The following is a 26,189-nucleotide window of genomic DNA, read 5'->3' on the forward strand; positions in this document are numbered from 1 at the left end:
TGTCTGGAAACAAAACAAAAGCAAAGAATGCTTGCTGCTTTTGCAGAGGGTGGGTTTGGCTCCCAACACCTGACTGCTGTAGCTCCCGTTCAAGGGGATCTGACGCCCTCTTCTGGCCTCTGCAGTCACTGCACACACATGTCGAACACAGGTACACACACACACACACACACACACACACACACATTAAAACAAATCTTTGAAAAATGTTGTTATGACTGGTTTGACACTGCCAGCTTGTCATCTACAAATATGGCCATCCTGGACCACAGTTTGGATCAGCCAGGCTCAAAGCCTTGGCCTGGGAACAGCTGTGTCTTTGGGGCACGTAGCATGACTCATCCCTCTGGCTCAGCGGCACTGTTGCTCAGCCCAGTGACATAGTTTTGAGTTTAAAGGAAGAGCTGGGGCACTTAGCCTCAGTGTGGTGGCATGTGTTTGTGGACACTCAGGGGACTGCCAGGCACGTGTTTAACCCCAGCACTTAGAAGGCAGAGTTAGACAGATCTCTTTAGGTTTGAGGTCAGCCTGGTCTACATAGTGAATTCCGGACCAGCTAGGGCTACAGAGAGACTGTGACACACACACACTCTCTCTCACACACACACACTTTTTGTTTTATTTTAGCATCCTTTAAAAAACAAGACAGCCAGAGTCTAGGTGCTCAGTGACTGCCTACTGATGCCTGTGCCTCCTCCTTACAGAACATTTCCTGTGGGTCCCTGTGGTTTGGATACTGTGAGACTCTCCAGGTGTTATCAGGGGCCTTGGCATTCCAGCCAGAGTCGTGTAGCCACTTGCTCAAGGTTGCAGGCCCGAGACAGTGGTCTTTGTTACCATGAGGCGTGTGCCCTGCTCCTCCTGTATCTCTGGACACAGCCTCCTGTCTCATAGTGACCCAGTTGTCCAGGACATCAATGCCAGCTCTGTGCAAGCATTGGGATATGATCTTTTGTTAACATTCTGTGTGGTAAGACCTGGGAACCCTAGAGACTGGAAAGCCACGGGGGCCTATATGTTCAGGTTGGGGCTGGTGGGAAGTATGGTTACCCTTCCTCATAGTCCTAGGTCGAGAAGGCTGTGGCTGAAGGGCCAGAACCAGAAGGCTTCTCCATAGAGAGGAAGGAGAGGAGGAGGGAGGGCCAGAATTTTGCCAAGGGCTCCTGATGCTTCCAGGTCCTTAACACTAGGGCTGAGACCAAGGCCATAGGATGGGAGATACTGCTTCCAGCTCTAGCTCCCCAGTTCTGTCCTTTTCAGAGATTAAAGTAACAGTTTTATTATTATTATTATTATTATTATTATTATTATTAGGTGTATGTGTATGAATGGTGTGTGTGTGTGTGTGTGTGTGTGTGTCCTTGTGCACATGTGAGTGCCACAGCATAGGTGTGTGATCAGAGAACAAGTTTGTGGAGTCAGGTCTGGTCTATCTATGTGGATTCTCGGAGTTGAACAGGGTCATCAGGCAAGCGTGGCAGGTTCTTTATCTGTCTCCCTGTCTCTGTCCCTCCCCCTCCCCTTCCTCCCCCTCTCTTCTCCCCCCTTTCTTTTCTCATCCCCTTTTGGTGATGAAGGCTAGGGCTGGCTCAGGGTTGAGGCCCTGGCCCACTGAAGTTCCTCACCCACAACTCGGCCCCTGTCCTCTATTCCCATCAGAGATTAGCACCGCTCATTCGCTGCCAAGGACTGTCATGGGGCATGATGACAGACAGCATGTGGCTCTTTTCCCTGGCCAGCTTCCAGTGTCTCCTCTGGTATACAGGAGCACTCCCGCCACCTTGGAGTGCTGGGTGATGGGTGACTTGGTCACTTTTGTGTCCTGGGTCTGCACTGTGTCTTCCCCAGTGGAAGACTGATTGGCTTCTCAGATCCGTGTGTGTCTGAAGCCAGCCTATCTAGCAGATGGCATAGGAGCAAGCCAAGCCATGGGTGGATGTGGGAGAGAGGCTTCAGTCCCGCTCACTTGGAAGCTACGGCAGCAGAGGATGGTGCTGAATGTATAGCATAGAGTATGCAGGGTCCAGGGAGAGCAGTCACTGTTGTCTGTCCCTTAGCTCATGCCCCTGCCACATGCCTGGCCCAGGACTCCTGCTGTCAGCAGTCCCATAGCAGATGTGCCCCTCACCGCTCCAGCAGGGTAGATGTGGGAGGAAGCCCCAGGAGGACTGTGGGTGCACCCTTCTGGAGAGGGTGGGCGGGGAGAAGCTGGCATCTGTGGCGTCTCCACAGCCACAGGAAGAGTGTGATCGGGAATGCGTTGTTCCTGGAGGCCCTGCTGCACGTGGCTGGCAGTTGTGTAAGCTGCTAATCATTGTGATAGAGATACAAGCACGAGAAGGAAGTAGAAACAGGCTGACAAGCTGATTCGGTAGCTGTGCCACTGTTCTCTAGCCACAGTGGTGACAGGTAGACTGCCCAACCACCTCCCCATAATGTCAGCGTCAGAAGCACCCTGGCATCCAACGCTGACCAAGTGGAGTGGATACATCACTACTCAGCTTTCCTTAGAGAAACGAGGGCGTTTACACTGGGTGGTCTGTAAACATGACCCTTTGTGCAAATATCTGGGTGTCCTTCAGGGAGCAGCTAGGAGCTGCAATGACCCCGAGTCGGCGGGCACGAATGTTCCCTGCTTGCTGCCTTCTGTCCACCTCTTCTGTTCTTCGTGTCCTCATCTGTGACACTTCGTAGATCGCCCTTACGTTCTCAAGTGCTTTGAAGACAGGGCTGACTGGAGCTAGTGTGTAGTGAAGGTCCCTCACTCATGAGCAGCCTTTAAAAGTTCTCCCCATGCCTGTTTCCGTGCACTCTCGGTAGCATCCCTGAGCCAGCTTTCTCTGGGATTGCCAAACTGGCTTCTGCCCCGTCCAGGTTCTGTGTCTTTTGGCATAACTGGGACATTCTCTCAAGTTAAATCAAACACATCTGGTAGCTCTTAGATGATTTGAATGGCAGGGCCTCAGGTCCAACACTTGAGAAATCCAGCCTAAGAGACCTTCATGACTGACCGCTCGCTTTCTCTCTCACTGCCCTTGGACGGTCTTGTGTTCTGGAACTCTCTAGGAGGCATTTGGTAGGCCTTAAACAGGAGACCGCCAGACACATTTTGGAGGCTAAAAGACTCCCGTGTTGGTGAGGAGTCTTTCCTGGCTCCTCACTGTGTGCTCACTGCAGGAGGCCATATTCAGTCTTTTTCTAATACTCTTGGGGAGTGGAATTAGCATCAAAATACAAACAGCACCAGGGCAATCCATGGCAGGCAGGAGGCTCAGCTTGGGGAGAGTCGGGTTGTTAGTGCTGGACAGTTACTTTTCTGTGGCTAGTTGGTTCTAGACCCGGTGGTGGGCTTCCCCATCCCTGTGTGTGGTTCACCTCAGTGGATGTAGATGGCTGGTAGGTGGGCATTCGTTTAGGCATCTATCATCATCATCATCATCATCATCATCATCATCATCATCGAGACAGGGTCTTGCTGTAGAGCCCAGGCTGGCTCTTTAAAATACTCCTTTCCAGGCGTTATCAAATCTCCTACAGACCCTGTCTCATGATATATACATCTTCGGAGTCTCAGATGCTATCCCCGACCTCAGGTGCTCTCCCTGACCTCCTTCCATCAGCCCTGAGTTGCAGATCCTGCCTGCCTTCAGGCCTCTCTTTAGGAAAACCTTCCTCAGTTTCCTCCACGAGAACTAAGTCTCATTCTCCTGCCCTGCACACAACCTTGCAGCATAGATTTCTGCACATCAGCTACAAGTGGGGTGCAGTCCCCAGTGGATCTCTGTGGGCTGGAGGGCTGGCACTGTGGATGCCCATCCTGGTTACCATGGGTTACCGGGGTTTCTTCCTTCAGGGCCGGGTGTTCTCAGCTTCTTTGTTTCTTTTCCCCTTAATTTTCCTTGCAAAGTGCCCCCAGTCTCTGTGAAGATTTCCTCTAAGTCACGTGAGACTTTCTCTGGGGAAGGGTGGGGCCGGTTTGTTCCTCTCCTAAGTCCCAGGGGCTGTCCTGTGGCTGTCCCATCAGGGCCTCCATAATTGGCCCAGGGACTCTGTTGGCCAGGAAGTGGTGTTGGGGCAGATTAGCATGGAGCCATGCCCTGCCACCGCCCAGGCAGGAAACTAGAGTTGAGCCGGAGGAGAGTGGGGTCAGCAGTGTGGCACTGCTGACTGCTTTTAGGGGAGCGTGCGCTACAGTGTGAGCGTGGATGTCAGAGGACAGACTGGTGGTCCTCACTGACTACTGTGTTTGAGATAGGGTCTTGTTTCTGCCTCCACCACACTAACTGACCTGGCTGGCCTGTGAGCATCTTAGGGGATTCTGCTGTCTCAACCATCTTCCCTCTGGCCCTGGGGCACTGGGTTTCATCTGCATGCTGCTAGGTCTGGCTTTATGTGACTCCTGGGAACTTGAACTGTGGTCCTCACAATTGCACAGCAAGCATCGTACCTACCAAGCCATCAACCCAGCCCTGCTTCTGATGCAGTCACATGACAGCCCACTCTCGAGGAACACCAACAGCCCTAAAGTAGTAGAAAGTCACCTATGAGGAAAAAAAAAAACAAGTGAAATTAATTTCAGTCTATCTGATTTCGTTTAGTATATCTCATATCTCATCGCTGATTAGAAAAATGGCTAATGAGATAATCAATGTTTGTCTTCTGAGATTTTAAAATGAGGTGTTCTCTTCCCACCCCCTCCGTGTGTGTGTGTGTAGCATACATGTGAGCAGGTACTTACTCATGAATGTATGTGTACATGTGCTTGTGGGTGAGTGGGTATCAGGAATCTTTTTTTAAAAGAATTATTTATTTATTGTATGTATAGGAGTCCACTGTTGCTGTCTTCAGACACACCGGAAGAGAGCATCAGATCCCATTACAGATGGTTGGGAGTCACCATGTGGTTGCTGGGAATTGAACTCACCAGCTGAGCCATCTCACCAGCCCGGCTATCAGGAATCTTAATTAATTGTCCACTTCAGTTTTCGAGCAGGGTCTCTCAGTCAGGCCCAGAATCTCTAAGATTCGGCTAGTCTTTCTATCCAGCTTGCTTCAGGAACCCCCGTCTCCATTTTCTGAGCTGTGGCAGCTGCCACGCCTCCCGGCATTTATGTGAGTTTTGGGGATCTGAGCCTCTCTCTGCTCCTCTTGCTTGTGTGGCAAACACATCAACTGCAGAGCTCTCTCCAGGCGGTGAGAGGGTGAGAGATGTTTACATTTTTATTTTTTTTGTTAGTCCCATTTAGATGCTCAAGGGTTCCATGTGCCCGTTGTAGTTCTGGGCCTGGGTCCAGTGTGGGCCGAAGGGGCTGTCTCACAGTGGACGTGCTAGGCTGGCACTGGTGTTGTGGGGCGTCGCCTTGAAGACCAGGTCTAGGCCAGGACTGTGGTCTTCCGAGCACACTGGGCTGTGTGGTGTGCAGGGAAGATTACCACAACTGCTGTGCCTACCTGGGCTTCACTCCTAAGACTTTGGAGAAAGACTTAATTAGCCATTGTCAGCACAGATGCAAGACCCAGGCATTTTATTATCTGTTGAGCTCCGACTATGGAGACTGTCTGCTCACCAGCCTGGGATTCACTCAGCTTCAACCACCTGTTACCCCATCCCATGTGTGAGGGACATGTATGAGGGACCTGCCCTGACAGCCTGTCCAAGAGATGTATAGGTCAAATCTTGGGCTACTTCTCTCTGGGGGTGGGCCTCCTGGCCTTTACCTGAGGCCTTACAGGACCCTCTCTCTCCACAGGCTCAGCTGGAAGCGCAGAAAGCCACACAGGACTTCCAGAGGGCCACCGAGGTTCTCCGTGCAGCCAAGGAAACAATCTCCCTGGCTGAGCAGCGGCTGTTGGAGGATGACAAACGCCAGTTTGACTCTGCTTGGCAGGAAATGCTAAATCATGCGACTCAGAGGGTAGGCGTGACCGTGCGTGCGATGGTGGTGGGGACCCAGGCCTGCACGTTGTATGTTTTTTGGCTCCCCGAGAGAGTAGAGACAGGTTTCCGGGTGGCATAAACCCTCCTGTAAAGGTCATGGGCTATCTGCCCCATGTCGTCTATTGGCTGGCCAGGCTCTAAGCCATACTTGACGTGACCGTCTCCCAGTGACTCTCTATCGCCTGAAATGAGTCATTAGTTTTACATGGTCCATCAGTGTCTTGGCAGTGGAGTTGGGTTTTTCAGAGGGGTTAGGATGTTCTCCAGGGCTGGCTCCCATGATTGTTGGTGGGTGAAGTATCTAGACTAGAATCAAGTGGGCACCTGTCAGGCAGGACCTTCCGGGTGAGGCTGGTGTCTGGGGAGTAGTCCACAGTAGGCACTGGCTGGAAGTGATTGTCATATAGGCTTTAAGATCACCATTATTTGGCTCTCTACCTGCTCCCAGGACGTCTTCTCTGGCCCCTGTGCTCAGAGTTGGAAGTGGTATCATCTGGTCTAGGCACCAGTAAACAAAATAATACCATAAACTGGCTGGCTCTGAAGCAGAAATGCATTCCTCTCACAGTTCCGGAAGCCAGGAAGTCCAAGGTCAAGGCTGACTTATGTGGTGTCTGATGAAGGCCTGTTTCTGGTCCTCAGATGGCTGTCTCCTCTTAAAGTGGCAAATGAGCCTTCTCAGACTGACCGGCCTTCCTTCCTTCCTTCCCTTCCTTCTGGTGCTAGGGATTGAGCCCAGGACCTTTCACACTGTAGGCAAGCACTCTGACATCGAACCACATAGCCCCACCCTTTGGGACCCCACTGGTCCCACAGTATCACTTCCCCAAAGTCCAATTTGATATCCACACTAAAGACATTTCTATCCCAGCAGGTAGGGCCACACGCTTGACACTCCGGTCTAGGGTTTACTGGGATCACAGAATACTCTGGATATTGCTTCCTTCTACCAGGAGCAGCTCTTAGGCTTCTGAGTCTTGGTCCCCTTGGCACTAGCCTGTCCTCCCACGAGAGCCTGGAAGGCCACTGTCAAGGCCAGGGGTTTGTTGTAGGGCAGGCAGATGAGCTGCAGTCCCTGATGGAAGGAAGGCAGAGGCTGTAGCTTTGGTTTCCGTGAGTGACAGGAAGGCTGTCTGTGGGGTAGAAACAAGGTCAGGAGTCAGTGCCAGGGGCTGTTCCCTTGTCAGTGTCCCCTGCCACAGTTGCTCAAGTCCCGGGGGATCTGATCATTAAAGATGGCCTCGAGTGTTTTTAAATAGAAAAGCATGACACACAAATGACTTCAGGAGTCAGATCTGACTGGACTGTATGTATACCAGCTCTCCCTGAGGCTGTGGACACATGCTTGTGGCTTGGCTTGGTGGCCTTGGGCCTCCTGCCCCCTAGTGGTTGTGATGCTTGTAGCCCCAGCAAGGCTGAGAAAAGTCTTACTGGGTCAGCCGTGGACAAACCAAAGAGGAGGTTGGAAGTCTTACAAAGCATAAACAGGTAGATGAAAGGATCCAGCTAGCTAAACACATGGCTGCAGGCCAGATCCTCTTGCCCTTTTCAGAAACCACCAAATGTGCCTGCTTATGGTGGTGTATGCCTATAATGCCAGCCAAGAGACTGAAACAGGAGACCCAGGGCTAACCTGAGCTACGTAGGGAGGCCCTATCTTTTAAAAAAGAAAGAAACCTCCAGATCTGTTATTATGGAACCCCCACATTTTAGTCAAGGGGTAATGGTAGGGGGTAGCTACCCACAAAAAGACACCCCGAGACCCTCCATAGAGCACCATGGGGGAGTCTTTGGAGACAATGTTCTGCGTTTGTGTGGTAAGCAGACGTGGAGCCTTATAAACTAGCCTCGGACCTCCTTGGGTCAGTGGGGGCTTCACAGTGGCCTGTGTGCGCGCCATCTGATGGGTAACCTCTGGGTACCAAATGGAAAGACCCAGGCATCTGGTTTATATGATGTGGTGGCAGCAGCCTCTCAATGACAGTGAGTTCTAGTGTCAGGCCAGGACCCCCTCATTGTGACGCCTCTCAGAGTAGGCGGCTCTGTAGTAGAACTAGTGCTTGCATTTAGCCCGTGAGAGTCCAAACCGATCCCAGGCAATGGAATAAAAAAACCCACACAAACATACTCCCAAGAGACTACACGCCTCCCCTACCTCACTGTACACTATTCAAAGCCTCGGCCTGCAGAGCAGGCTCCTTGTGAATACAGACTCAGTGTTCCCTGCAGCCCAGATGCTCATGTTTGGCTCTAAAATGACGCAAGTGACTGTGACCCTCTAACTGAATTGAGCATTTCTCCCAACGGGGCTCGTGGGAACCATTCCCCAGGCCTCACAGGGCCAGCAGGCTGGGCTGCCTTGGCAGAAGTCTATGCAGGGATTGGCTGACTTCTGGAGATGCCAGGAAGCATGTTTCATTAGAGGCATGGAGCTTCGTAGAACTGTCTTCCTCTCCCTCTCCACATGTTCCTCACCAGAGCCCATACCTTTGCCTCCTGTGACATCAGATGGCCATACTTGAGAAGCTGTAGCAGAAGCTGAGGCTAGATGTCAGGAACCCCATATTCTCTAGTGGTCACACACCTAACACCATGGGGACAGTTCTCAGCTCAGTGCTGGGGAACAGCAAGTGGTTTCGGTAACAGTGCCAAGCCTGCAGCTGAGCCACCTCCCTTGAAGCGCAGGACCTGGTGCTTGCTGTTCCTGCACCAGAGAGAGGTTTGGCAGCAGCGGCATCTCCACCCCTTGGCTGCTTTGATTTTGAAGTCACCTTTTGGGGAAGGCAGTGGTTTTATATTGTCTGAGACAGGAGTGCTACAGCCCAGGAGGGACTGGCTTCTGGTGTCTGCTCCAGGGGACCAGATGGTGGAGGAGACAGGAGCGTGGCATGGATAAAAAGGCAGTCCTTGTTGAGCTGGCAGCAGGGCTCCTGGAGAGGAATGGACAAGCTGTGTGACCAGCCTCTCCTTCAGCTTCCAGGATGTCCAACAAAGGCTGGGATGGAAGATCCGCCTGTGGGGGAGGGGAGCCACGAGATGCCCCACCTCCACCTGGATAGAAGTGTCAGCTTACAGAGAGGCTGTGGGTGGGCCACAGGACAAGGCCCACGTTGGGAGAATATTCTAAACCACCTGAATGGAGGAGACCCCTTTCATGCAGACAGCTGTTCCCTTGAGCCTAGTTCGCCTGCTGCCTTGTAGCTCAGAGAATGAGGAAGGCTCATCTTTGTCCCGTGCGCATGGCACTGTCGAATGGGATGGAGGAATCTGTGTTGAGATGCAGAGAAAAGACTGTTAGAAGTGTTTCCTTCGAGCTGGGCACGGTGGCGCGTGGGTTACGTGTGCCATGTATCAGATAGAATGGGGCTACACGGGGGACACAGCCATCTCAAATAGCAAACAAAACTCAGTGACATGCTCCCCCCCCCCCAGACCCACGACCTTAAATGCCACACACTCAAGAGACCCTCCCCTCCAAATGCCGCCTCTGCTGTCACACTCTCCGAGTGGCCAGAGCTATCCTAGCTGTCTGGATCCCAACAGCCTTGGAAGATACACATTGCCTCAGGAGCATTCATACCCTGCTAGGCTATCAGCTCCAGGCTTGGCCTCTTTTTCCTTGCCACAGTAGCTTGGTTGGTGTAGATGGCTCTAAAGTGAGGTAGTGGTAGCAGTAAGGCAGAAGGGACCCTTGTAGAGTCTGGACTAAATACCTGACCAGCAGGGGCCCGGGAGCTAGGGTTGCCTCCCAAGAACGGCTTTTCTACGTGGTTCCATCTCTGTTGCCCTGTGCTGTTCCCACTTTCCTGATGGAGCTTCTGTCCATGGGCCCCCCGACTTTGTCTCCCCCTCATGCCTGCCCCTTCCCCCATCACTACACACAGCTTATGGCTGATTCTAGGCCACAGATGGAGGAGCTCCGTGGTTGCCTAGGCAGTATGCTGTGGTGACTGACTTGCTTGGTGGCCACCAGGCAGGAAGCTGTGTGTGTGGTAGTGGAGGTGTCTTTTCCAGAGCTAGGGGTTGTGTAGGTGGAGAGGTGAGGTGCAAAGTACCACAAAGTGTCTTGAGAGCGTGTGGCAGAAATACTCACGTGTCACCTGTGATGGTGGGGCTGGCAATATAGCCAAAGTGCTTAAGGTTAGAGAGGCTCTGTTTGCAGCATGGGAGCTGAGGTAGAATCAGAGCCAGGGTAGAGCCGGCTGAGCTCTGCTTCTCCCAGGAGACCCGTTGTCTTCAGTTCTTCCAATTGCAGCTTTCAGTTGCATCTCCTTGGAGTGCACCCGTCCCGTTCTCTACAGATCTTCCTGCAGCAGAACCAATCACATCTGATACGTAGTCTGAGAAGCGTGGGGTTTTCACTGTTCACTAAGGTTGTACACGGATTCAATAAAAGCTTAAGATCTAGTCAAGACCGAAGTTATGGCTGTTTCCCCCCAGGTGTCAAGCATGAGATACTTTTAAATGTTTCGCCGTGAAACATCTGTGTTAGAAATCAAAAAAGGGAAGGTTCTATCTCCCAGAAGTCATTTCAGTCAGCATGTTGCTTCTCTCTAGCTTGACTCTACCCTCGTTTTCTTAAAAATTATTCCACATTTATAAAACATCACTTTTTTTTTACTATTCTTCTTTCCTTTATTCTTCTCTCATAAAATACATCTGAACCACAGCCTCCCCTCCCTCCCTCTTCTCCCAGTCCCCCCTCCCCCACAGATTCATTCCCCTCCCCCTCCCCCAGATCCACTGCCCCTTCATTTCCCTCCAGAAAAGAGCAGGCCTCCCAGTGATACCAACCAAACAGGGAGAACAAGATGCAACAATGCTAGGCACAAGCCCTCATTTCAAGGCTGGAAGAGGCATCCCTGCAGGAAGAAAAGGGTCCCAAGAGCAGGCAAGAGTCAGACACAACACCCACTGTATGGTTACTGCTCTTCCACTGTAGGCTTCCCCTAGGGAAGTTCAGCTCCAGCTGCTGGGAAAATTTCCCCGATGCAAGTGTAAAAGTTCCGCTCTAATGGGGGATGGTTTCCCCAGGGAACGGGATCCTGGCAGTACAGACTTCACAGAGAACCACAGAGCCACAACCACACAACAGACCTCACAGAGAACCACAGAGCCACAACCACACAACAGACCTCACAGAGAACCACAGAGCCACAACCACACAACAGACCTCACAGAGAACCACAGAGCCACACCACACAACAGACCTCACAGAGAACCATAGAGCCACAACCACACAACAGACCTCACATAAGAGATTTTGGGGAGGGAAAATCTCAGGGGAGAGAAGCAGCAGAGAACCAGGTGGAAAACAGGGTTTATATAGGGTTTCTTTGGGAGGGGGGTGTTTTCCAGGGTGACCTGGGATTGAAGCAAGCTCAGAGATTGGTAGGATCTTTTTTTTTTTTTTTTCTTGTAGGGAGGGACCTGGCCACCTTGAGGGGCTGGAACAGCCATTATAATTGTTTTAACCACTGAGGTCCTTAGGATAGCCTGGGGGTGGGGCCCAGCCACTTGTGTGCCTTGAGAGTTTACAAAGTACACAAAGTATGCAAAGTTTACAGGAAAAGCGGTCCCTGAGTGAGTTGGCATAAAATTGGTGTAAGTATCCAGTACCCACTGCCACTGTTGGGAGTCCCACAGAAGCTCCAAGCTGTGTGTATGCAGAGTGCTTGGAACAGACCCATGCAGACTCCATGATTTGCTGTCTGAGTCTCTGTGAGTCCCTATGAGCCTTGCTGGTTGATTCTGTGGGCTGTGTTCTTGTGGTGTCCTTGACCTCTTTGGCTTCCATTTCTATAACCTTCCTCCCACCATTCTGCAGGGTTCCCTTAGCTCCACCTAATGTTGGCTGTGGGTCTCTGCATCTGCTCCCATTCGCTGCCAGAGGAAGCCTCTCTAATGGTGATTGGGCCAGGCCCTGATCTATGAGTATAGCAGAATACTGTTAGGGGTCATCTCATTGACTTTTTTTTTTTTTTTTTTTTTGTCATTAGAAACATACACATCTTAATAAGGTAAAAGCGTAATTACTATAAAGTATCAGTTAGTACCATGGCGATGATTTTTACCTGATTAAAGAGGAAATTACTATGTTATACTAGCTCTGAATCTTTGGATTCTAAGTAACTGGATTTAGTCATTAATCAAAAAAAAAAAAAAAAAAAAAGTCAAGCTGACAAAAATTTACCAGTACCTTTGACCCCTTGTCAGCTTGACATACCAACACATCACTTTTAAACCATGTTTTCAATAATTCTTATTAATATCACAGTATAAAATACAGGCCAGAGTCAAGTATGTGGTGCATACCTTTAATCCCAGCAGTCAGGAGGCTGAGACAGTGAATCTCAGAATTCAAGGTCAGCCAGGGCTACATAGTAAGACCCTAAAAAACAAAAGAAAACCAATAAAATGCAGTCAAACATTTCGAAGTCCCATGGCGGGTTGGAGCGATAGCTCAGCAGTTAAGAGCGCTGGTTGCTTTCCCATAGGACCCAGGTTCTGTTCTTAGCACCCCTTTGGTGGCTTACAACTGCCTGTAACTCCAGTTCCAGGGAATCCAACACCCTTCTCTACAGGCTACAGGCACTGTAGCAGTGCACAGACATACATGCAGGCAAAACACTCGCACACATAAAATAAAAACAAATATATCTGAAAGACATTTTCTGAGTCCCATTGTCAAAATTTTCAGCACTTAGAAGTCTAAGATTTATTTTTATATATCTGTCCTTGTTAGGGTTTTATTGCTGTGAACAGACACCATGACCAATACAAGTCTTATAAAGGACAACATTCAAATGAGACTGGCTTACAGGTTCAGAGGTTCAGTCCATTATCATCAAGGCGGGAGCATGGCAGCATCCAGGCAGGCATGGTCCAGAGCTGAGAGTTCTACATCTTCATCTGAAGGAAGCCAGGAACAGACAGGGCATTCTCAGGCAGCTCGGAGGAGTGTCTCCAAGCCCACCCCCACAGTGACACACTTCTTCCAACAAGGCCACACCTTCTAATAGTGCCAAGCATATGTGAACCATCACAATATCCAAAGTCTCTTTAACTGGATTCTTATAAAAGAAAATAAAACCCAAACAAAAAGAGGTTAAATACTTTCTCCAAAAAGTGGTAGAAAAACAACCAGGTCAAAGCAAAACCAAACATCCAGGAGTGTAAATCGGTGTCCAGCATCTGGGACCCACAGATAACCTGGATCCACAGGGCAGGTTTCCCATGGCGTGGCTTCCCACAGCTCCTGCACAGCTTTTCTCATGGACTAGGTTAAAGGTCCGAGGATGACAGTAACCTGTGTGAGCTTCACACACCACATCCCTTTCTGAAGTTGTCCTGTGGGTCTCTAACAGCAGGGCCAAAGACTGTGGTCCACTGAGCACCCCCGTTCCTGTTAACAGAAACTGACCCCGTGACCTTGCCTAACCTCACTGCCATTCCTCTAGTTGCTTAGCACAGTGGAAGACAGGGAACGTAGTTGTTCATGTGAGTTCTTTCAGATGCAGCATTACTCTGGTGCTTCATAAAGACAGGAAGACCAGCATGTCTCATGGCTCTCCTTTGTGAGGGGTACTCAGGCCTCTTGCTGTTGGTTTGTCAATAGGGTTAGCACCATGTTGCCACTGGAACTCTGCCTTTCCTTCAATGGCAGAGTTTTTCAAACCTCAAACTCTAATATGAACCACTTTGTTTCATTTTAATTTTAAAAGTCTGACCCTTTTGCATGCTGGGCTTTTCTGTGCCTAGCACATCTGAGGACTCTGGGGAAAGGCTGCCTGAGGCTTTTCTGCCGCCATGCCTAGTCTTGATGCTTTTAGTTAGGTAGCTCTTGGTGCTGTAGGCCACTTGTCTGTCCCCAGGCTGGCCCTGGGGTTCTCACAGGTTCTGCAGGCCTGAGCAGAAAAAAAGTAGGTATCAGTTGGATCTGAGTGATTTCTCAAGATTTTTCTCTATTTTCCTTCCCAGTCACTGGTTTTCCAGAATGGGTCAGGAAGAAAGCAGATCCTGTCTTATTGAAATTTAATCTTAGTCTTCCTGTAGATTTACTCAAGGAACTTAATGAAATGAGTATAAGCAGTGTGAGCTAGGAGCTGTTCTGGGTTTGACCTGGCTCTGCTGTTGTTTGGAAGGTCATGGAGGCCGAGCAGACCAAAACAAGGAGCGAGTTAGTGCACAAGGAGACAGCAGCCAGGTACAATGCCGCCATGGGCCGCATGCGGCAGCTGGAGAAGAAACTCAAGCGAGCCATCAACAAGTCCAAGTAAGTCTGTGGGAAACGGGGAGCGGCTCTTCTGCTCTGCCTTTTATGTGCTTTTACTGAGGGATCTTTTATGTAGGCCCTGGAGTTCCCTGCTTAGTGCCCTGTTCCCCAGTAAGTAGTATGTGACACGCCCCCAACCCTGTCCCACCCCCTTCCGCCATTACCATGGACAGGGGTGCTGGCGGGAGGCAAGAATTGTTCCAGATAGGACTTTCATAGGAGGTGACAAAGAAAAAGGAATTCAAGGCAAACCATTACCCAGTTCACAGGCTCCACTTTGGGGAACTCAGTTGGTACGGCTGGCTCTGTGGCTGATGGTATGGGCTGGATGAGGCCATGTCCCTCAGTTTACCCATCAGCATCTGAGGACTCTGTAGATCAGGAGATGATGAAAAGCTACAAGATTGGCTAAGTGGGGCTTCCTCCAAGCTCTTTTCCATAACACCCCTCTACATCTGACAAAGTAACAGTCGTACATCGCTGGGCTTCCAAGAGAAAGGTGCAGGACTCTGATGGCTGGACCCAACAGTGAGTCAGAGCTGGCTGGGAGAATGTATGTCTGCTCCTCCTGGATTGGGCAGCTAGGAGTTTGACAGAAGCTCTGTGTCCAGGGGAAGGGAAGGTGCCAGGAAAGTAGAGGAAGAAGTTGTTAAAAGAAGGGGGGCTGCTCTGTACTACCCCACGTCTTCTCCTGGTCTTGCCCTCTGATTTCTACCCAATCCCTCCAACACAGATGTACACATGCATCTGTAGAAAATGTTTACGTGTTTGCCACTGCCCTTCAGTATATATGATCTTCTGGGGGACATGGTGGGTAAGGGGGTCCTGGGCCCACCCCCAAAGCTGAGAAAGCAGCCTTCCACGCAGGTTGCTTTGTTTGGTGTGAGTGAGTACATGGAGTCGTAACACCCTTGGGGCCTTCTGTACACTTCTCTCACACTTACCTTGCTCACTCATCACTAACGTGGTTAAGGAAACAGACTTTATGTCATCACACTCTGCCAACGTTTTCATGGTTTTTGGAGGTGACACTTGCCTACACAGCAGTCTGCCCTCCTCCCCATGGAATGGCCTCAGGGCTTCAGTGGCCTCACTCTGTCACACTCTGCCCCGTTCTCCAGCTTTGGCATTCATGTTCACTCACACATTCACATCTTTAACCAGACATCTCCTGTGTCTAACACACATTCTCTCCACCGGTGCTGGCCTGATACCTGTCTGGACACCAAAGAGCTTATGCCCAAGTTTCAGGTTTTTCTTACACACCCATGGGGTCCTGCAAGGTGGCGACATCAGCAGTTACAAATGCAGGACTTAGGAATTTGATGGAGGAGGACCAGCTCAGACACCAAAGCTGCTACAAAGTACCAGCTCTTCTGTCTAACCCAGAGCCCTTGGGACTTGTCATTTTCCTTCCCTGTAACCTAATTAGTCTACTAGTTGTCTGACACCTCTAGCCTTGGTTACTGTACAAGAGGACTTCTGGGAAGTTGAAGAAATGGTGGTCCTGCTCTGCCCAGCTGTCAGGAAGTGCTGTTGCTTTCTTCCATAGCTGGCCTCAGAAGAGGGAGTATTTTAAGCAGCCTGTTCCTCAGCTCCATCCTCTTATCCTTGGACAGTAGGCCGAAGCAACAACCGTATAGAGCAAAACAAGCCAGGATATAAAGTTTTCAAAAATCTTGAGATGGCCTTCGTGTCACTGAAGCCTTGGGTTAGCGAACAGCTCTGCTGGTGTTTGTCACTGCCATGGCCTAAACCCTGACTGTCATGACTTGCTGTAGTGGATGTTTCTAGAATTCACATGATCATATTCTTATGGGCTTTTTTTTTTTCTTTCTGTCTTCTACAGGCCTTATTTTGAGCTAAAGGCAAAGTACTACGTGCAGCTCGAGGTATGTATGACCTTGTATTTGTCACTAATACTTTGATCTCACCCTTCCTTGAATTCAAAACTCAACTTTAACACAGTGGAACGGAGAGGGGAGAACTGAGAAACATAAACCTAGACTTTTGTTCTCAAAATGGTGTTGGGTGCTGTGTGTCATGTTAGGTCTCAGTGTGAGTGTCAAGGACAAGGTGCCCTAAGAACATGTGGTAGAGTTCGCAGGCTCCACACCTGTCAGAACCTTTGGGAGTTGGGTCAGCAGTCGGCATTGCTAATGACCCTACAGGTGGTTCAGATATGGGGCCAGGAACTTCTATCAGGAACCAAGTGAGGAGACTGCGGGACTTCTACCGCTCCTTCTGTAAGGGTTGCATTCTATTAGTAACCATTTCCGCACATCCTCATCTGTCACATGGACTGGTATGTTGAGATGGTGGAGATCTTTTTCTCGTTGAATGGGTAGCCATGAGCGCATAGTCGGTTGTCTTGGGTGTCTCACAGTTGTGTTGTAATTGTGTGTAGTCCCTCCATCAGTGGGGTTATCCGGGGCCACTTTACCTTACCATCTCCCCCATCTTCCGATTCAGCAACTGAAGAAGACAGTGGATGACCTTCAGGCCAAGCTGGCTCTGGCAAAGGGCGAGTATAAGGCAGCCCTGAAGAGTCTGGAGAGGATCTCGGATGAGATACACGAGCGGCGGCGTTGCAATGCCATGGGGCCTCGGGGCTGTGGTGTGGGGGCAGAGGGCAGTATCACCTCAGTGGAGAGCCTGCCGACAAGCAAACCTGAGCCTGATGCCATTTCTGGTGAGTCTGATGAGTAGGAATCAGTGTGTGCGAGATCTGCTTTCAGGCCCATCTTGTCCCTCCCTATCCTCTGCCCATCACTGATGAAGCTGAGAGTTGGGCAACCTACAGGCTGTTGTGGGACAGGGCTCATCAGAGTGCTACTGAACATTAGTATTCTGTGGTCCAGTAGGATTGGGAAACGTTCCGCCTCCACCTCTCTCAGACAGTAAGTACACATTAGAACATTCAAGGCTTTAGGAAGTTGTGAGGAAAGATTTAATAGGGACTTGGGATCCAGATTTGATTCAGATCCCATCTCACCAGAGGGGACTTGACGTGTTTACTGTTTCAGCTGCATGAGGCTCTGCTACACCGCGTGCTGAGGAGATACCTGGCAGTTCTCCCTGGGGCCTGACCACACGGGTCTCCTCTGTTCAGGGATATCAAGAAAACTTCCATTAATCAGGAAAACTACTGTTTTCTACAGCTTTTCCTTTCCTGTGATTCTTAGGCTTCTTCCTTGGCAGTTCTTTCTTTTCCTTATTACTATTATTGTTTTTTAAAAAAATAATTTGTGTACAAGTGTTTTTCCTGCATGTATCTATGAATACCACATAATTGCCTGATATCAGAAGAGGACATTGGGTCTTCTGGAATTAGTTATTAGCTGACATATAAGTGCTAAAAACCAAACCTGGGTCCTCTGGAAGAGCGGCGGGTGCTTAACCATTGAGCCATCTCTGGCCCCACCCTCAGCAATTCTTAAAGGCCATCAACAAATGCTGAATTGCCAGGTTGAAGGGAAATGACGCCATACTGTAATCAATGACCGTGTATGAGTTACTTTATACATTAGCTCATTAGTCCTGTACATAGAGAGCATCGTGAAGCAGAGCAGTCAAGTAACTTACAAGGCCACAGAGTCAACGGTGGAATCAGGTTATGAGTTGGGATCTGGGCCTATTTCCTGCCTCAAGTGGCACAGTACTTGTAAGAACCCTCTCTGGAATGCTAGGTCATGTTTAAAGACGTTACAGACACTGTGAACTAGGAAGGATATGAAAAGTGAGAGTGTATGCTAAAGAGGCTCTGAAAACAAGAATGGCCTGTCTCCGAGCTTTGGTTATTCTGCCCACAAGCTGAGGCTCAGCTAGAGCACTGTAAAGGAACACTGTTCTTTGTAGCAGACAGTGATCTAGGCTTTGAGGGTGTCTTTTGAGATAAGAAGTTATAGAGACATTCCACACAGGACTGCCCTTCCAGCAGCTCTTGCTGCGTAGGTCAGAAGGAATACCTTCAGTCTGCATTCTGAGACTGCCCCGTATAGGGTACATCACCAAGGGCTAGCGTCTGAATTTACCCTCCCTGTCTTGTCGTCTTTGCTTTTCCTTCAGTACTGGGGATGGAACTCCGGCCTTTGTATGTGCTAGACAAGCTGCTTTCTTTCCAACTTCTCTGGAGGCCGGTCAGACAGGTTCAGGAGTGCCGTAGGTGCTGCAGACTCCATGCTGTGTGAGCATGTCTGCAGGTGTTTAAGGGACTGGGCTACTGTCTAGCAGATCCCACGTAATTGATGTTCTCTCTCATCACAGTGGCTTCAGAAGCCTTTGAAGATGACAACTGCAGCAACTTGGTTTCTGAAGATGACTCGGAAACCCAGTCTGTGTCCAGTTTTAGTTCAGGACCAACAAATCCATCTGAAATGCCTGACCAGTTCCCTGCAGTGGCAAGGCCCGGCAGCCTGGATCTGCCCAGCCCCGTGTCCCTGTCAGAATTCGGGATGATGTTCCCAATACTGGGTCCTCGAAGTGAATGCAGTGGGGCCTCCTCTCCTGAATGTGAGGTGGAACGAGGTAGGTTGCAACTCAGCTTGCTCACTGTCCATACCTTTGCCAGGTCTCCCTTTGCTACGTCTCAGGGGTGCATTACTGTATCTTTGAGAACATACTGTGTAGTAGATCACTCAGATTGCTTTTAGGGCTCTTCTGGGGTCCCTGGCACTCTGCCTGACCAGCTTCAATCAAGCAGAACTTAGGTCCCACATCTCTTCTAAGAACAGTCCTCTTGGGCAAGTTCTTGTCGGAGAGGTTTGCTTCCTAGCTACAAAAATGAGAATGGTACATCTCATCCCTAAAGACACATATTAGGGAATGAACGCAGTGTGTCACCCAGCACTGGAGACCCCTGAGGTGGATGGTGGGCAGTAGGAACTGCAGAGGGCTCAGGTGGCAGATGCTGGTGCCTGTGGAACTCTTGAAACTGACCACCCCCATTTGGCAATCTTTGTTTCTCTGCAGGAGACAGAGCAGAAGGGGCCGAAAATAAAATGAGTGACAAAGCCAACAACAACTGTGTTCTCAGCAGCACCAACAGTGGTGGTGGCAGGAGCCAGAGCAGCACATCTCTTGAGGGCCAGGCCTTGGAAACCCGTATGAAGCAGCTCTCTCTCCAGTGCTCAAAAGGAAGAGATGGAGTTATCGCTGACATAAAAATGGTGCAGATTGGCTGATCCGCCCAGGGCTCTGGCCCATGTGCAGCTCATATTTAAACACAAAATTCAAGAACATTGTGCCAATAATCATTTACATAAGCCAAATAGTATGCATTTACTCTAAACTGCACTAACCAAGTTTCAGTGACCTTGAGGGTAAACAATTTCCCTCTGGTAAGAGCTCTTGGGCTGGTGTGTTTTTCAGAGCAGAGCCACTACAGGCAAACTGTGACCAGGGTCACGGCCTTTGCCGAGTATCCCCTGTAGCAGCAGCGTGGAAGCAATAACTAGTTTCTGTCAGAGAACCTGAGCCAGGAGGAGAGCTGGACACTTAGGCAGACTGGGGACACCAGTCTACATCTCTATCCCACTGCCCCCTCTTCTCGGGCAAAGAAATGTTCTTACATTGAAATAATTTAAAAACTCACATAAACAAAATCTCAAGTGTTCAGAACACACTGCTGTGCCAGGAACACAGTTCATTATCATCACCTCTGGTGCTCAGAGGGTTTTAAGAAGCATGTCTTCTGGGAAACCTGTTGAACCCTTTCCTAAGACAACTACCATGAACTGCACTTTTTGGGGTGGGACTGGTGAATGCCAATGTGGGCTGGATGGGGATGAAGTAGCGGGGACAGATAGCATAGGGGGATCTGTGGCTGGGGTGCTTTTGTAGCCTGACCTTAGCCTGCCAGCCATGGGGCTTTATTCTAAGAGAAGTGCATGTGAGGAATGGTTGCCATTGCTCTATCTAGATTGACAAGGAGTTCGTTTCTACAGTAACTGAGATTAGTTAAGGTTTATGCTACACCTAGTATTCCTTAGAGGAAACTGTTCTTGGAGCTAGGAAAGGGAATGGGCATGGTTGGTAAATAGAAGCAATGGGTCTGTTATGCTAATAGTAGTGTCTAGACTTAAGTGTTTCTGGTTATGCATATTTAGAACACTGTATTTTATTTGTCCTGTTTTATTAATCTACCATTTCTGAAAAAAATAAAAAATAAAACAAAACCAACCCCCTGCCCCGCTTCAAACTGCCTGTTAATTTCAGCCATGTATGTATACCTCTTCATACACTAGTGGTTTCTCCTTTTTTATTGGACACGATGTCCTTATTACAAGGTTATTTTGTACTTGTTTTATTACCTTGAGTGTAATAAAAACTAAGATGACTGTGATTTCCAATGAGAAGGCCCACTCTTGTCTGTCTTTTCCTCTTGCCTTGTTAAGACCAACCCTGGGATGCTGTCCTTTCCAGGTAAGTGATGGACCCTGGTCATTTCAGCTTGGATACCAAGGTCTGGATTAGAATTCCCACGTTTGCTGTTACGGAGGTTGAGCCCTGGAGACAGGCAGGCAGGGAGCTCCAGGTGACAGTCCTGAGAAAACAAGTTTCTAGTTTCACAGGTCAGCGTAGTCTTAGGGGCAGGGGAAACGTACTGTTATATGGTTTGTCTAACTTAGTCTGATTTAATTAATTTGTGGCACGCCTGGGTGCTTTTAAAAGCTTCCCAGGTGGTGCTAAAGTCCCTTTTCTAATGGCAGTCTCAGAGTACCAGACTTTAATACTGACATGTGCTGCGGTGAAGTGCCTAAATTCTAAGTGCTTTCCCTTTCATACTCCACCTCAGAGCTGGTGGAAGTCCTCATTTCCCCTTCCTATCAACATTTCTAAGATAGCGTTGTGGAGTGTGTTTCTGGCAGAGGCTAGAAGATGGAACAGTCTCATGTTTGGAAGTTGAGTGCTATATCCCTTACGTGGCACTTTACTGCATGCCTTCCTGCTTCTGTCCCTCACCCATCAGCCTGCTTGTGTCCACACCTGCAGAGATGCACGACCTTTGACCCTGGCTCCTGTCTCATCACTTCCTCACCTATCTCCCTTCATACTTCCAGGTTAAAGCAGTGCCACCTTTGTCATCTCACCTCCTTCCTCTGTGATGGTGGAGACTCACTTTCCCACCCTGTCCTCCTCTGTGTCTCTGAAGTTACCATTTCTGAAATTTAGCTAACTTTACCGTCCGACTCACATTTGACTTTTTTTTAAAGGTGACCACAGTAACTGAATCATGTACTACTAATTTTAGAATATAACCTTTTCTACCTAATTTCCTTCTTAGATACCTGAGCCACCGCCCTTTCTCTAGCTCTTTCTCGTTTTAAAGATCTGTTCCACAATGGTGCTTCTGATTCAACAGTCACCTTCCTACTACCAGTTCCAACCTGCTGTTCCCACAGAGAAAGGGCCCAGGGTTAAAGCTTGTGAACCTGAGGCCAGGCCGTTTAGGCTTGTTTCCCCTGTTGTAAAAAGAATGTGCAGGGTAAGTTCATAGTAAAAATAACTGCTGGCTATTTCTCTTCTGGATTTATGGCATTCAAATGGCAGTTCTTGACTGCAAGTGTGTGAGTGACAGCTTCAGCTGTACGCAGGAGTCAGCACCGCTTACACGCAGGCCTTCTCTACTGGGCTTGGTTTGTGCTGTATGTGAGTGCTGGGGACTGAACTCAGGGCTAAGCCATGTGCTCAATTAAAATTCATGTGGCTCTTAGGACTTTTTATTTTAGCCAAGTGAAATCTCACTGGTTTTACTCTTGAAGCAAGTATTTCTATTCATGTCTGTCTTCTTTTACAGGGACACATGAAACCAAATAAATCAAGCTCTGGACATTAAACTACATACAGTTTCCATAAGTATAAATATTTTATTTCGATCAAAGGCAGTAGAAATAGTTTTGATAATTATAAAGTAGAGACAATGACAGATCCCATAATATTTTCCAGAACCTGAAAGTCTTGAGCATCTTTCTGTACTGATGATTTTTATGTAAACACTAATTCCTGACCACTCACTTTTTATGAATGCTGTATATAACTCAATCACCATATACTAAATTCTCAAGGACTCTCCAAATCCCTGCAATGAAAGCACTGACTACAGAGCAATTAAAAACCCTACACGCTATACCTTAACATTTCCAGTCTGGTTACTACATTCACCAACCTGCTAAGAATTAAAAACAGCAACAGTAAATACACCTCAGTTCTCTCTACAATGGACAAAGCATCTAACACTGACAACCTTCATTCTTAAGCCTGAGCATCTTCATGCTAAGCTAAACAGTGATTTTTAAAGCTTAACATCTAAGCAACGATAAACATTTAAAGACAATGAAAAATTCAAATTAGTTACAGTGACATAATTCATTTGGTAATTAGTTGCTTAAGATGTATGGTGGGTTCAACATAAACAAGCTAAACGTACGTGCTCTGTAAAAACAGGAACATAATATTTCAGGATACTAACATAGCCTGCTCTTATACTCAGTTGTCCTCGTCCTGTCTTAGCTCCCCTGTCCTGTTAGCAAAGCTTCTCACAGTGATGGCTCAATCTAACCTGTAATTTATACAAAGTTAGCCACTAAGTACATGCCAACTCTGTATGCACAAAACCATGTAAACAGTATTTCAGGTTATTAAAGCAGTTCTGACTATATAAAATTCTTACCAAACACCACAAGCACCAGACTCCACTGTAACATGCTTTTGATTTAATTCCATTCTGATGGTTCACCGTCATGATTTGTCTCCTTGTCTGAAGAGCTGAAGACTGGTAAATACGGAATCCAGTAATAGCTGAGAGGTCTCTATCATTGCAGTTGCGTTGTCTTGATGGGGACAGTACTATTAAAGTCCAAGAAAAAAGGCCCTTCCTGTTTAGGCAAAAAAGTACTGGGGATGATATTAAAGATCCCAGCAGGTATGTTTTCCAGTTCTAAGTAGCAAAATCCACACCTGTATTCAGGGGAAATGAGAATAAGGTTTGTAGACCATCATGCCAGACAAACATGTACACTGAACATAAACAAAACACCAGCATTACCTATAGTCACCACTCGATTTCCTCTGAAAGCCATGAGGACCAGGATCTCCCATTATGGACACTGCTACAACCTCAAACCCAACACTGTATTGCCTAGTGTTAAAATCAAACACCATTGCAGTATTAGTAAACAGTTTTAAATATACTTTGTACAAAACATTTCTATGCATGTTTTTTAACCCAGAGAAAACAGTACTCTGAAATTATGTATACTATTTTTACTCATAATTCCTACCTAGTTTTGAAACTGAATCCATAAAGACTAATAATGCATTAAGCTTAACTTATACTTTGTTTTATTTTGCTTTTTTGAGACAGGTCTCATTAAGTAGCCCTGACTGTCCTGGACCTCACTCTGTAGACCAAGTTGGAATCAAAATCACAAGATCTGACTGCCTCTACCACATGAGTGCTGAGATTAAAGACACTGCCATCGCTTCAGGCTAGACTTCTATCATCATTTAACACACATTTCTAAATGAAATATTAGCATTGCAATCGACAGGAAACCATACAGAACAAAAGAAAGCCCAGGAATAGAAGCTAAACTTATATAATAGTAGTATATGGCCCATATGACATTCTGAGAATCACAGGGAAAAGTTGAACTGCATTTCATACCAGATATCCATCTGCACTGTATTATAGAAGATACTGTTTGCTTTTAACATTTAATCTGTGATCTAGAACCGAGTTTTAGCCCTGATGTGAGACAGGTCAAATCACTATTATACATGGATGCTGAATTCCATACCACTTACTGATGATTACCTCTACCCTGTAATGTCATCTTTAATCATAAATCCTCTGCCTATGTTTCCACAGATTTGTTTCCAATTAAGATCATATTTAACATATTCTCATTAACCTAAAACTAAGAATTTTGAGTTAATGAGGATACATCTTAGGATAAAGCTTGGTGTCAGAGTGGTTGCCTAGCATACATGAGGCCCAAGTTCAACCTCTCTCCCTCTCTCTCTCTCTCTCTCTCTCTCTCTTTCTGTCTGACACACACACACACACACACACACACACACACACACGCAGATGTCTACTCATACAAACCTTGGTCCTCTCAGCTCAATCAGTAACGGTCCAGTCTTATCAATATGGAATTGGTAGATGGGATTATTTCTGTGAGTCTCCTGAAAATTTCCACATCCTCCGGCACTTTGACCACTCCACTTTCCGTTAATCTGTAAAGTAAAGTTTCTGTATTACTAAAACTTCACATTCTGATTCTACTCTGGTCTGAATCTGTTTCTCCAGTCTTTGTCACAGAAGATCAAGTTCTCGCCCACCCAGGCTGCTTTACTATACTCCACCTCTCAATTATAAAATTGTTCTCCCTACCAGGAATTCTCTAGAATCTTCTGTACACTGCAAGCTATTTTCAAATTCTCTTCAAAATCATCTACATGAACTGCTAAAAAGCAAACATATAGCTAATTCTTTCTCTAGAATTACATGTTTTCAATTTCCACAGAAACAATACTGCTCACTGTATTCAGAACACACATCTTGTATTCTGACCAAAATAGACCGTTGCTTCCCTTGTATTTGTGTAAAACTCCTAAAAGTGTTTACTTAATAATGAGAAAGAAAGAGAAGCGAATTTTTAAAAGACTATAAAGAACAGTGAGATTACAACCCATAGACTTTCTTACCCGTTTTGATAAGGTATATGGTGAAGGGATCTTCGAAAAAGTAAAGCTGCAAGCTGAATATACCTAGATTAAAGAAATAGGAAAGCCCACTAAAGATTATCCTGAGAAACGCCATAGGAACTTATCAAAGTGATAATGGAAGAACTGGATTATTCTACAGCTCAAATACTAGTTGGGATCAAGTCACACTGAAGTAACTAGGGACCAGGGGGTTTTGTCTTGACTGTCACAGTGTATGACTTGAGACAACTGTCTTCTGTGACTGGACAGCCAAGAAATATAAACAATTCCTAATGTTTTTTATCATTAAAAATCCATCCAAATTGAGTTTCTTATATGTGACAAACCTATGTACAGGAAAATTACAGCGACTTTCCCAGGAGTGTGGCAGCAGGGTAGTCAGAGCAGTTCAAAACTGTTTTTGTTTTGAGGAGGTCTAAGACAAGGTCTCAAGCTAGCTTTGAACTCAGTCTCTTGCCTCTGAAGTACAGGTGTGTGCCACCTCCGCCACCATGTTCTATTGAAAACCGTGATTTGTTTGCATTTACTGATGTACCACATCTTAGGAATAAACCATTACTATGAAATGTGTTCCTTCAAAATGTTATTCAAGGTAAATGACAACTTTCTTTTGTTTTTATGAGATAGTCTCTCTGTGTAGCTCTAGCTGTTCTGGCACTTGCTCTGTGGATCATGCTGACCTCTAACTCAGAAATGCACTTGCCTCTGCCTCCCAAATGCTGAGATTACAGGTGTGGGGCACCACTGCCAAGCACAGCTCACAGTTTTTTCCAGGGAGCATAATTATTTAACTGATAAAAATACAAAAGTAGAAAATGATTTTTCAGAAATAACATTTTTCCCTACAAAGCCAGCCTAAAATGCATAGCAAGAAGCTATCTCAAAGAAAACTCAAGCTGTCCTGCATACAGAGCAGAGCATGTCGTGAACTCTGTCACTGTACTCTGTCACTACATGGTTTGTGGTTGCCGACTCTTACCCGGACTGTGTAATGAATCGTATTCTGTTTCTCATACTGAGAAACCACCAAGGTGAAGGTGTGAGTCCCGGGTGTGGTCAGCTTTATCTTAGTCAAGTAATGAGGGCTGTTAATTCGAATCCCGTCAATGTATGGAGGTGGGTCAGCTGCACAGACAGCACGTTTACAGAAAAAGATTTTCAAAGTCAGGATCAGCTTTTTTTTTTTTTTTTTAAGATACAGAAAAGCATATAAACACATCTATTAACATTACCCACCCTCCA

At 47.5% G+C, this 26,189-nt stretch overlaps 2 protein-coding genes across 5 annotated transcripts in view; one reads left to right on the forward strand and one right to left on the reverse strand.

Annotated features, from left to right (window-relative positions):
* SH3BP5 (SH3 domain binding protein 5) overlaps positions 1-20,393 on the forward strand; it is a 62,297-nt gene extending 41,904 nt beyond the window's left edge. Inside the window, exons 4-9 of the mRNA XM_080926870.1 lie at positions 5,751-5,915; positions 14,083-14,213; positions 16,063-16,105; positions 16,686-16,905; positions 18,480-18,740; positions 19,185-20,393. Of these exons, the coding sequence (XP_080782996.1) occupies positions 5,751-5,915; positions 14,083-14,213; positions 16,063-16,105; positions 16,686-16,905; positions 18,480-18,740; positions 19,185-19,396 (1,032 nt within the window). The 3' untranslated portion in view covers positions 19,397-20,393. The remainder of the gene's footprint in view (positions 1-5,750; positions 5,916-14,082; positions 14,214-16,062; positions 16,106-16,685; positions 16,906-18,479; positions 18,741-19,184) is intronic.
* Positions 20,394-22,093: 1,700 nt separating this feature from the next.
* Positions 22,094-26,189, reverse strand: part of CAPN7 (calpain 7) — a 34,909-nt gene continuing 30,813 nt past the window's right edge. For 2 of the 4 annotated variants that reach the window (XM_080925840.1, XM_080925842.1), the window contains exons 17-21: positions 25,927-26,072; positions 24,927-24,989; positions 24,325-24,455; positions 23,260-23,352; positions 22,094-23,171 (exon numbers count right to left, since the gene is read on the reverse strand). In XM_080925840.1, the coding sequence (XP_080781966.1) occupies positions 23,027-23,171; positions 23,260-23,352; positions 24,325-24,455; positions 24,927-24,989; positions 25,927-26,072 (578 nt within the window). In that variant the 3' untranslated portion in view covers positions 22,094-23,026. The remainder of the gene's footprint in view (positions 23,172-23,259; positions 23,353-24,324; positions 24,456-24,926; positions 24,990-25,926; positions 26,073-26,189) is intronic. The other 2 variants (XM_080925843.1, XM_080925841.1) reach the window with 2 other exon arrangements.

Source organism: Micromys minutus (genome assembly GCF_963924665.1).
Source record: "Micromys minutus genome assembly, chromosome: 12".
Lineage (NCBI taxonomy): Eukaryota > Metazoa > Chordata > Mammalia > Rodentia > Muridae > Micromys > Micromys minutus.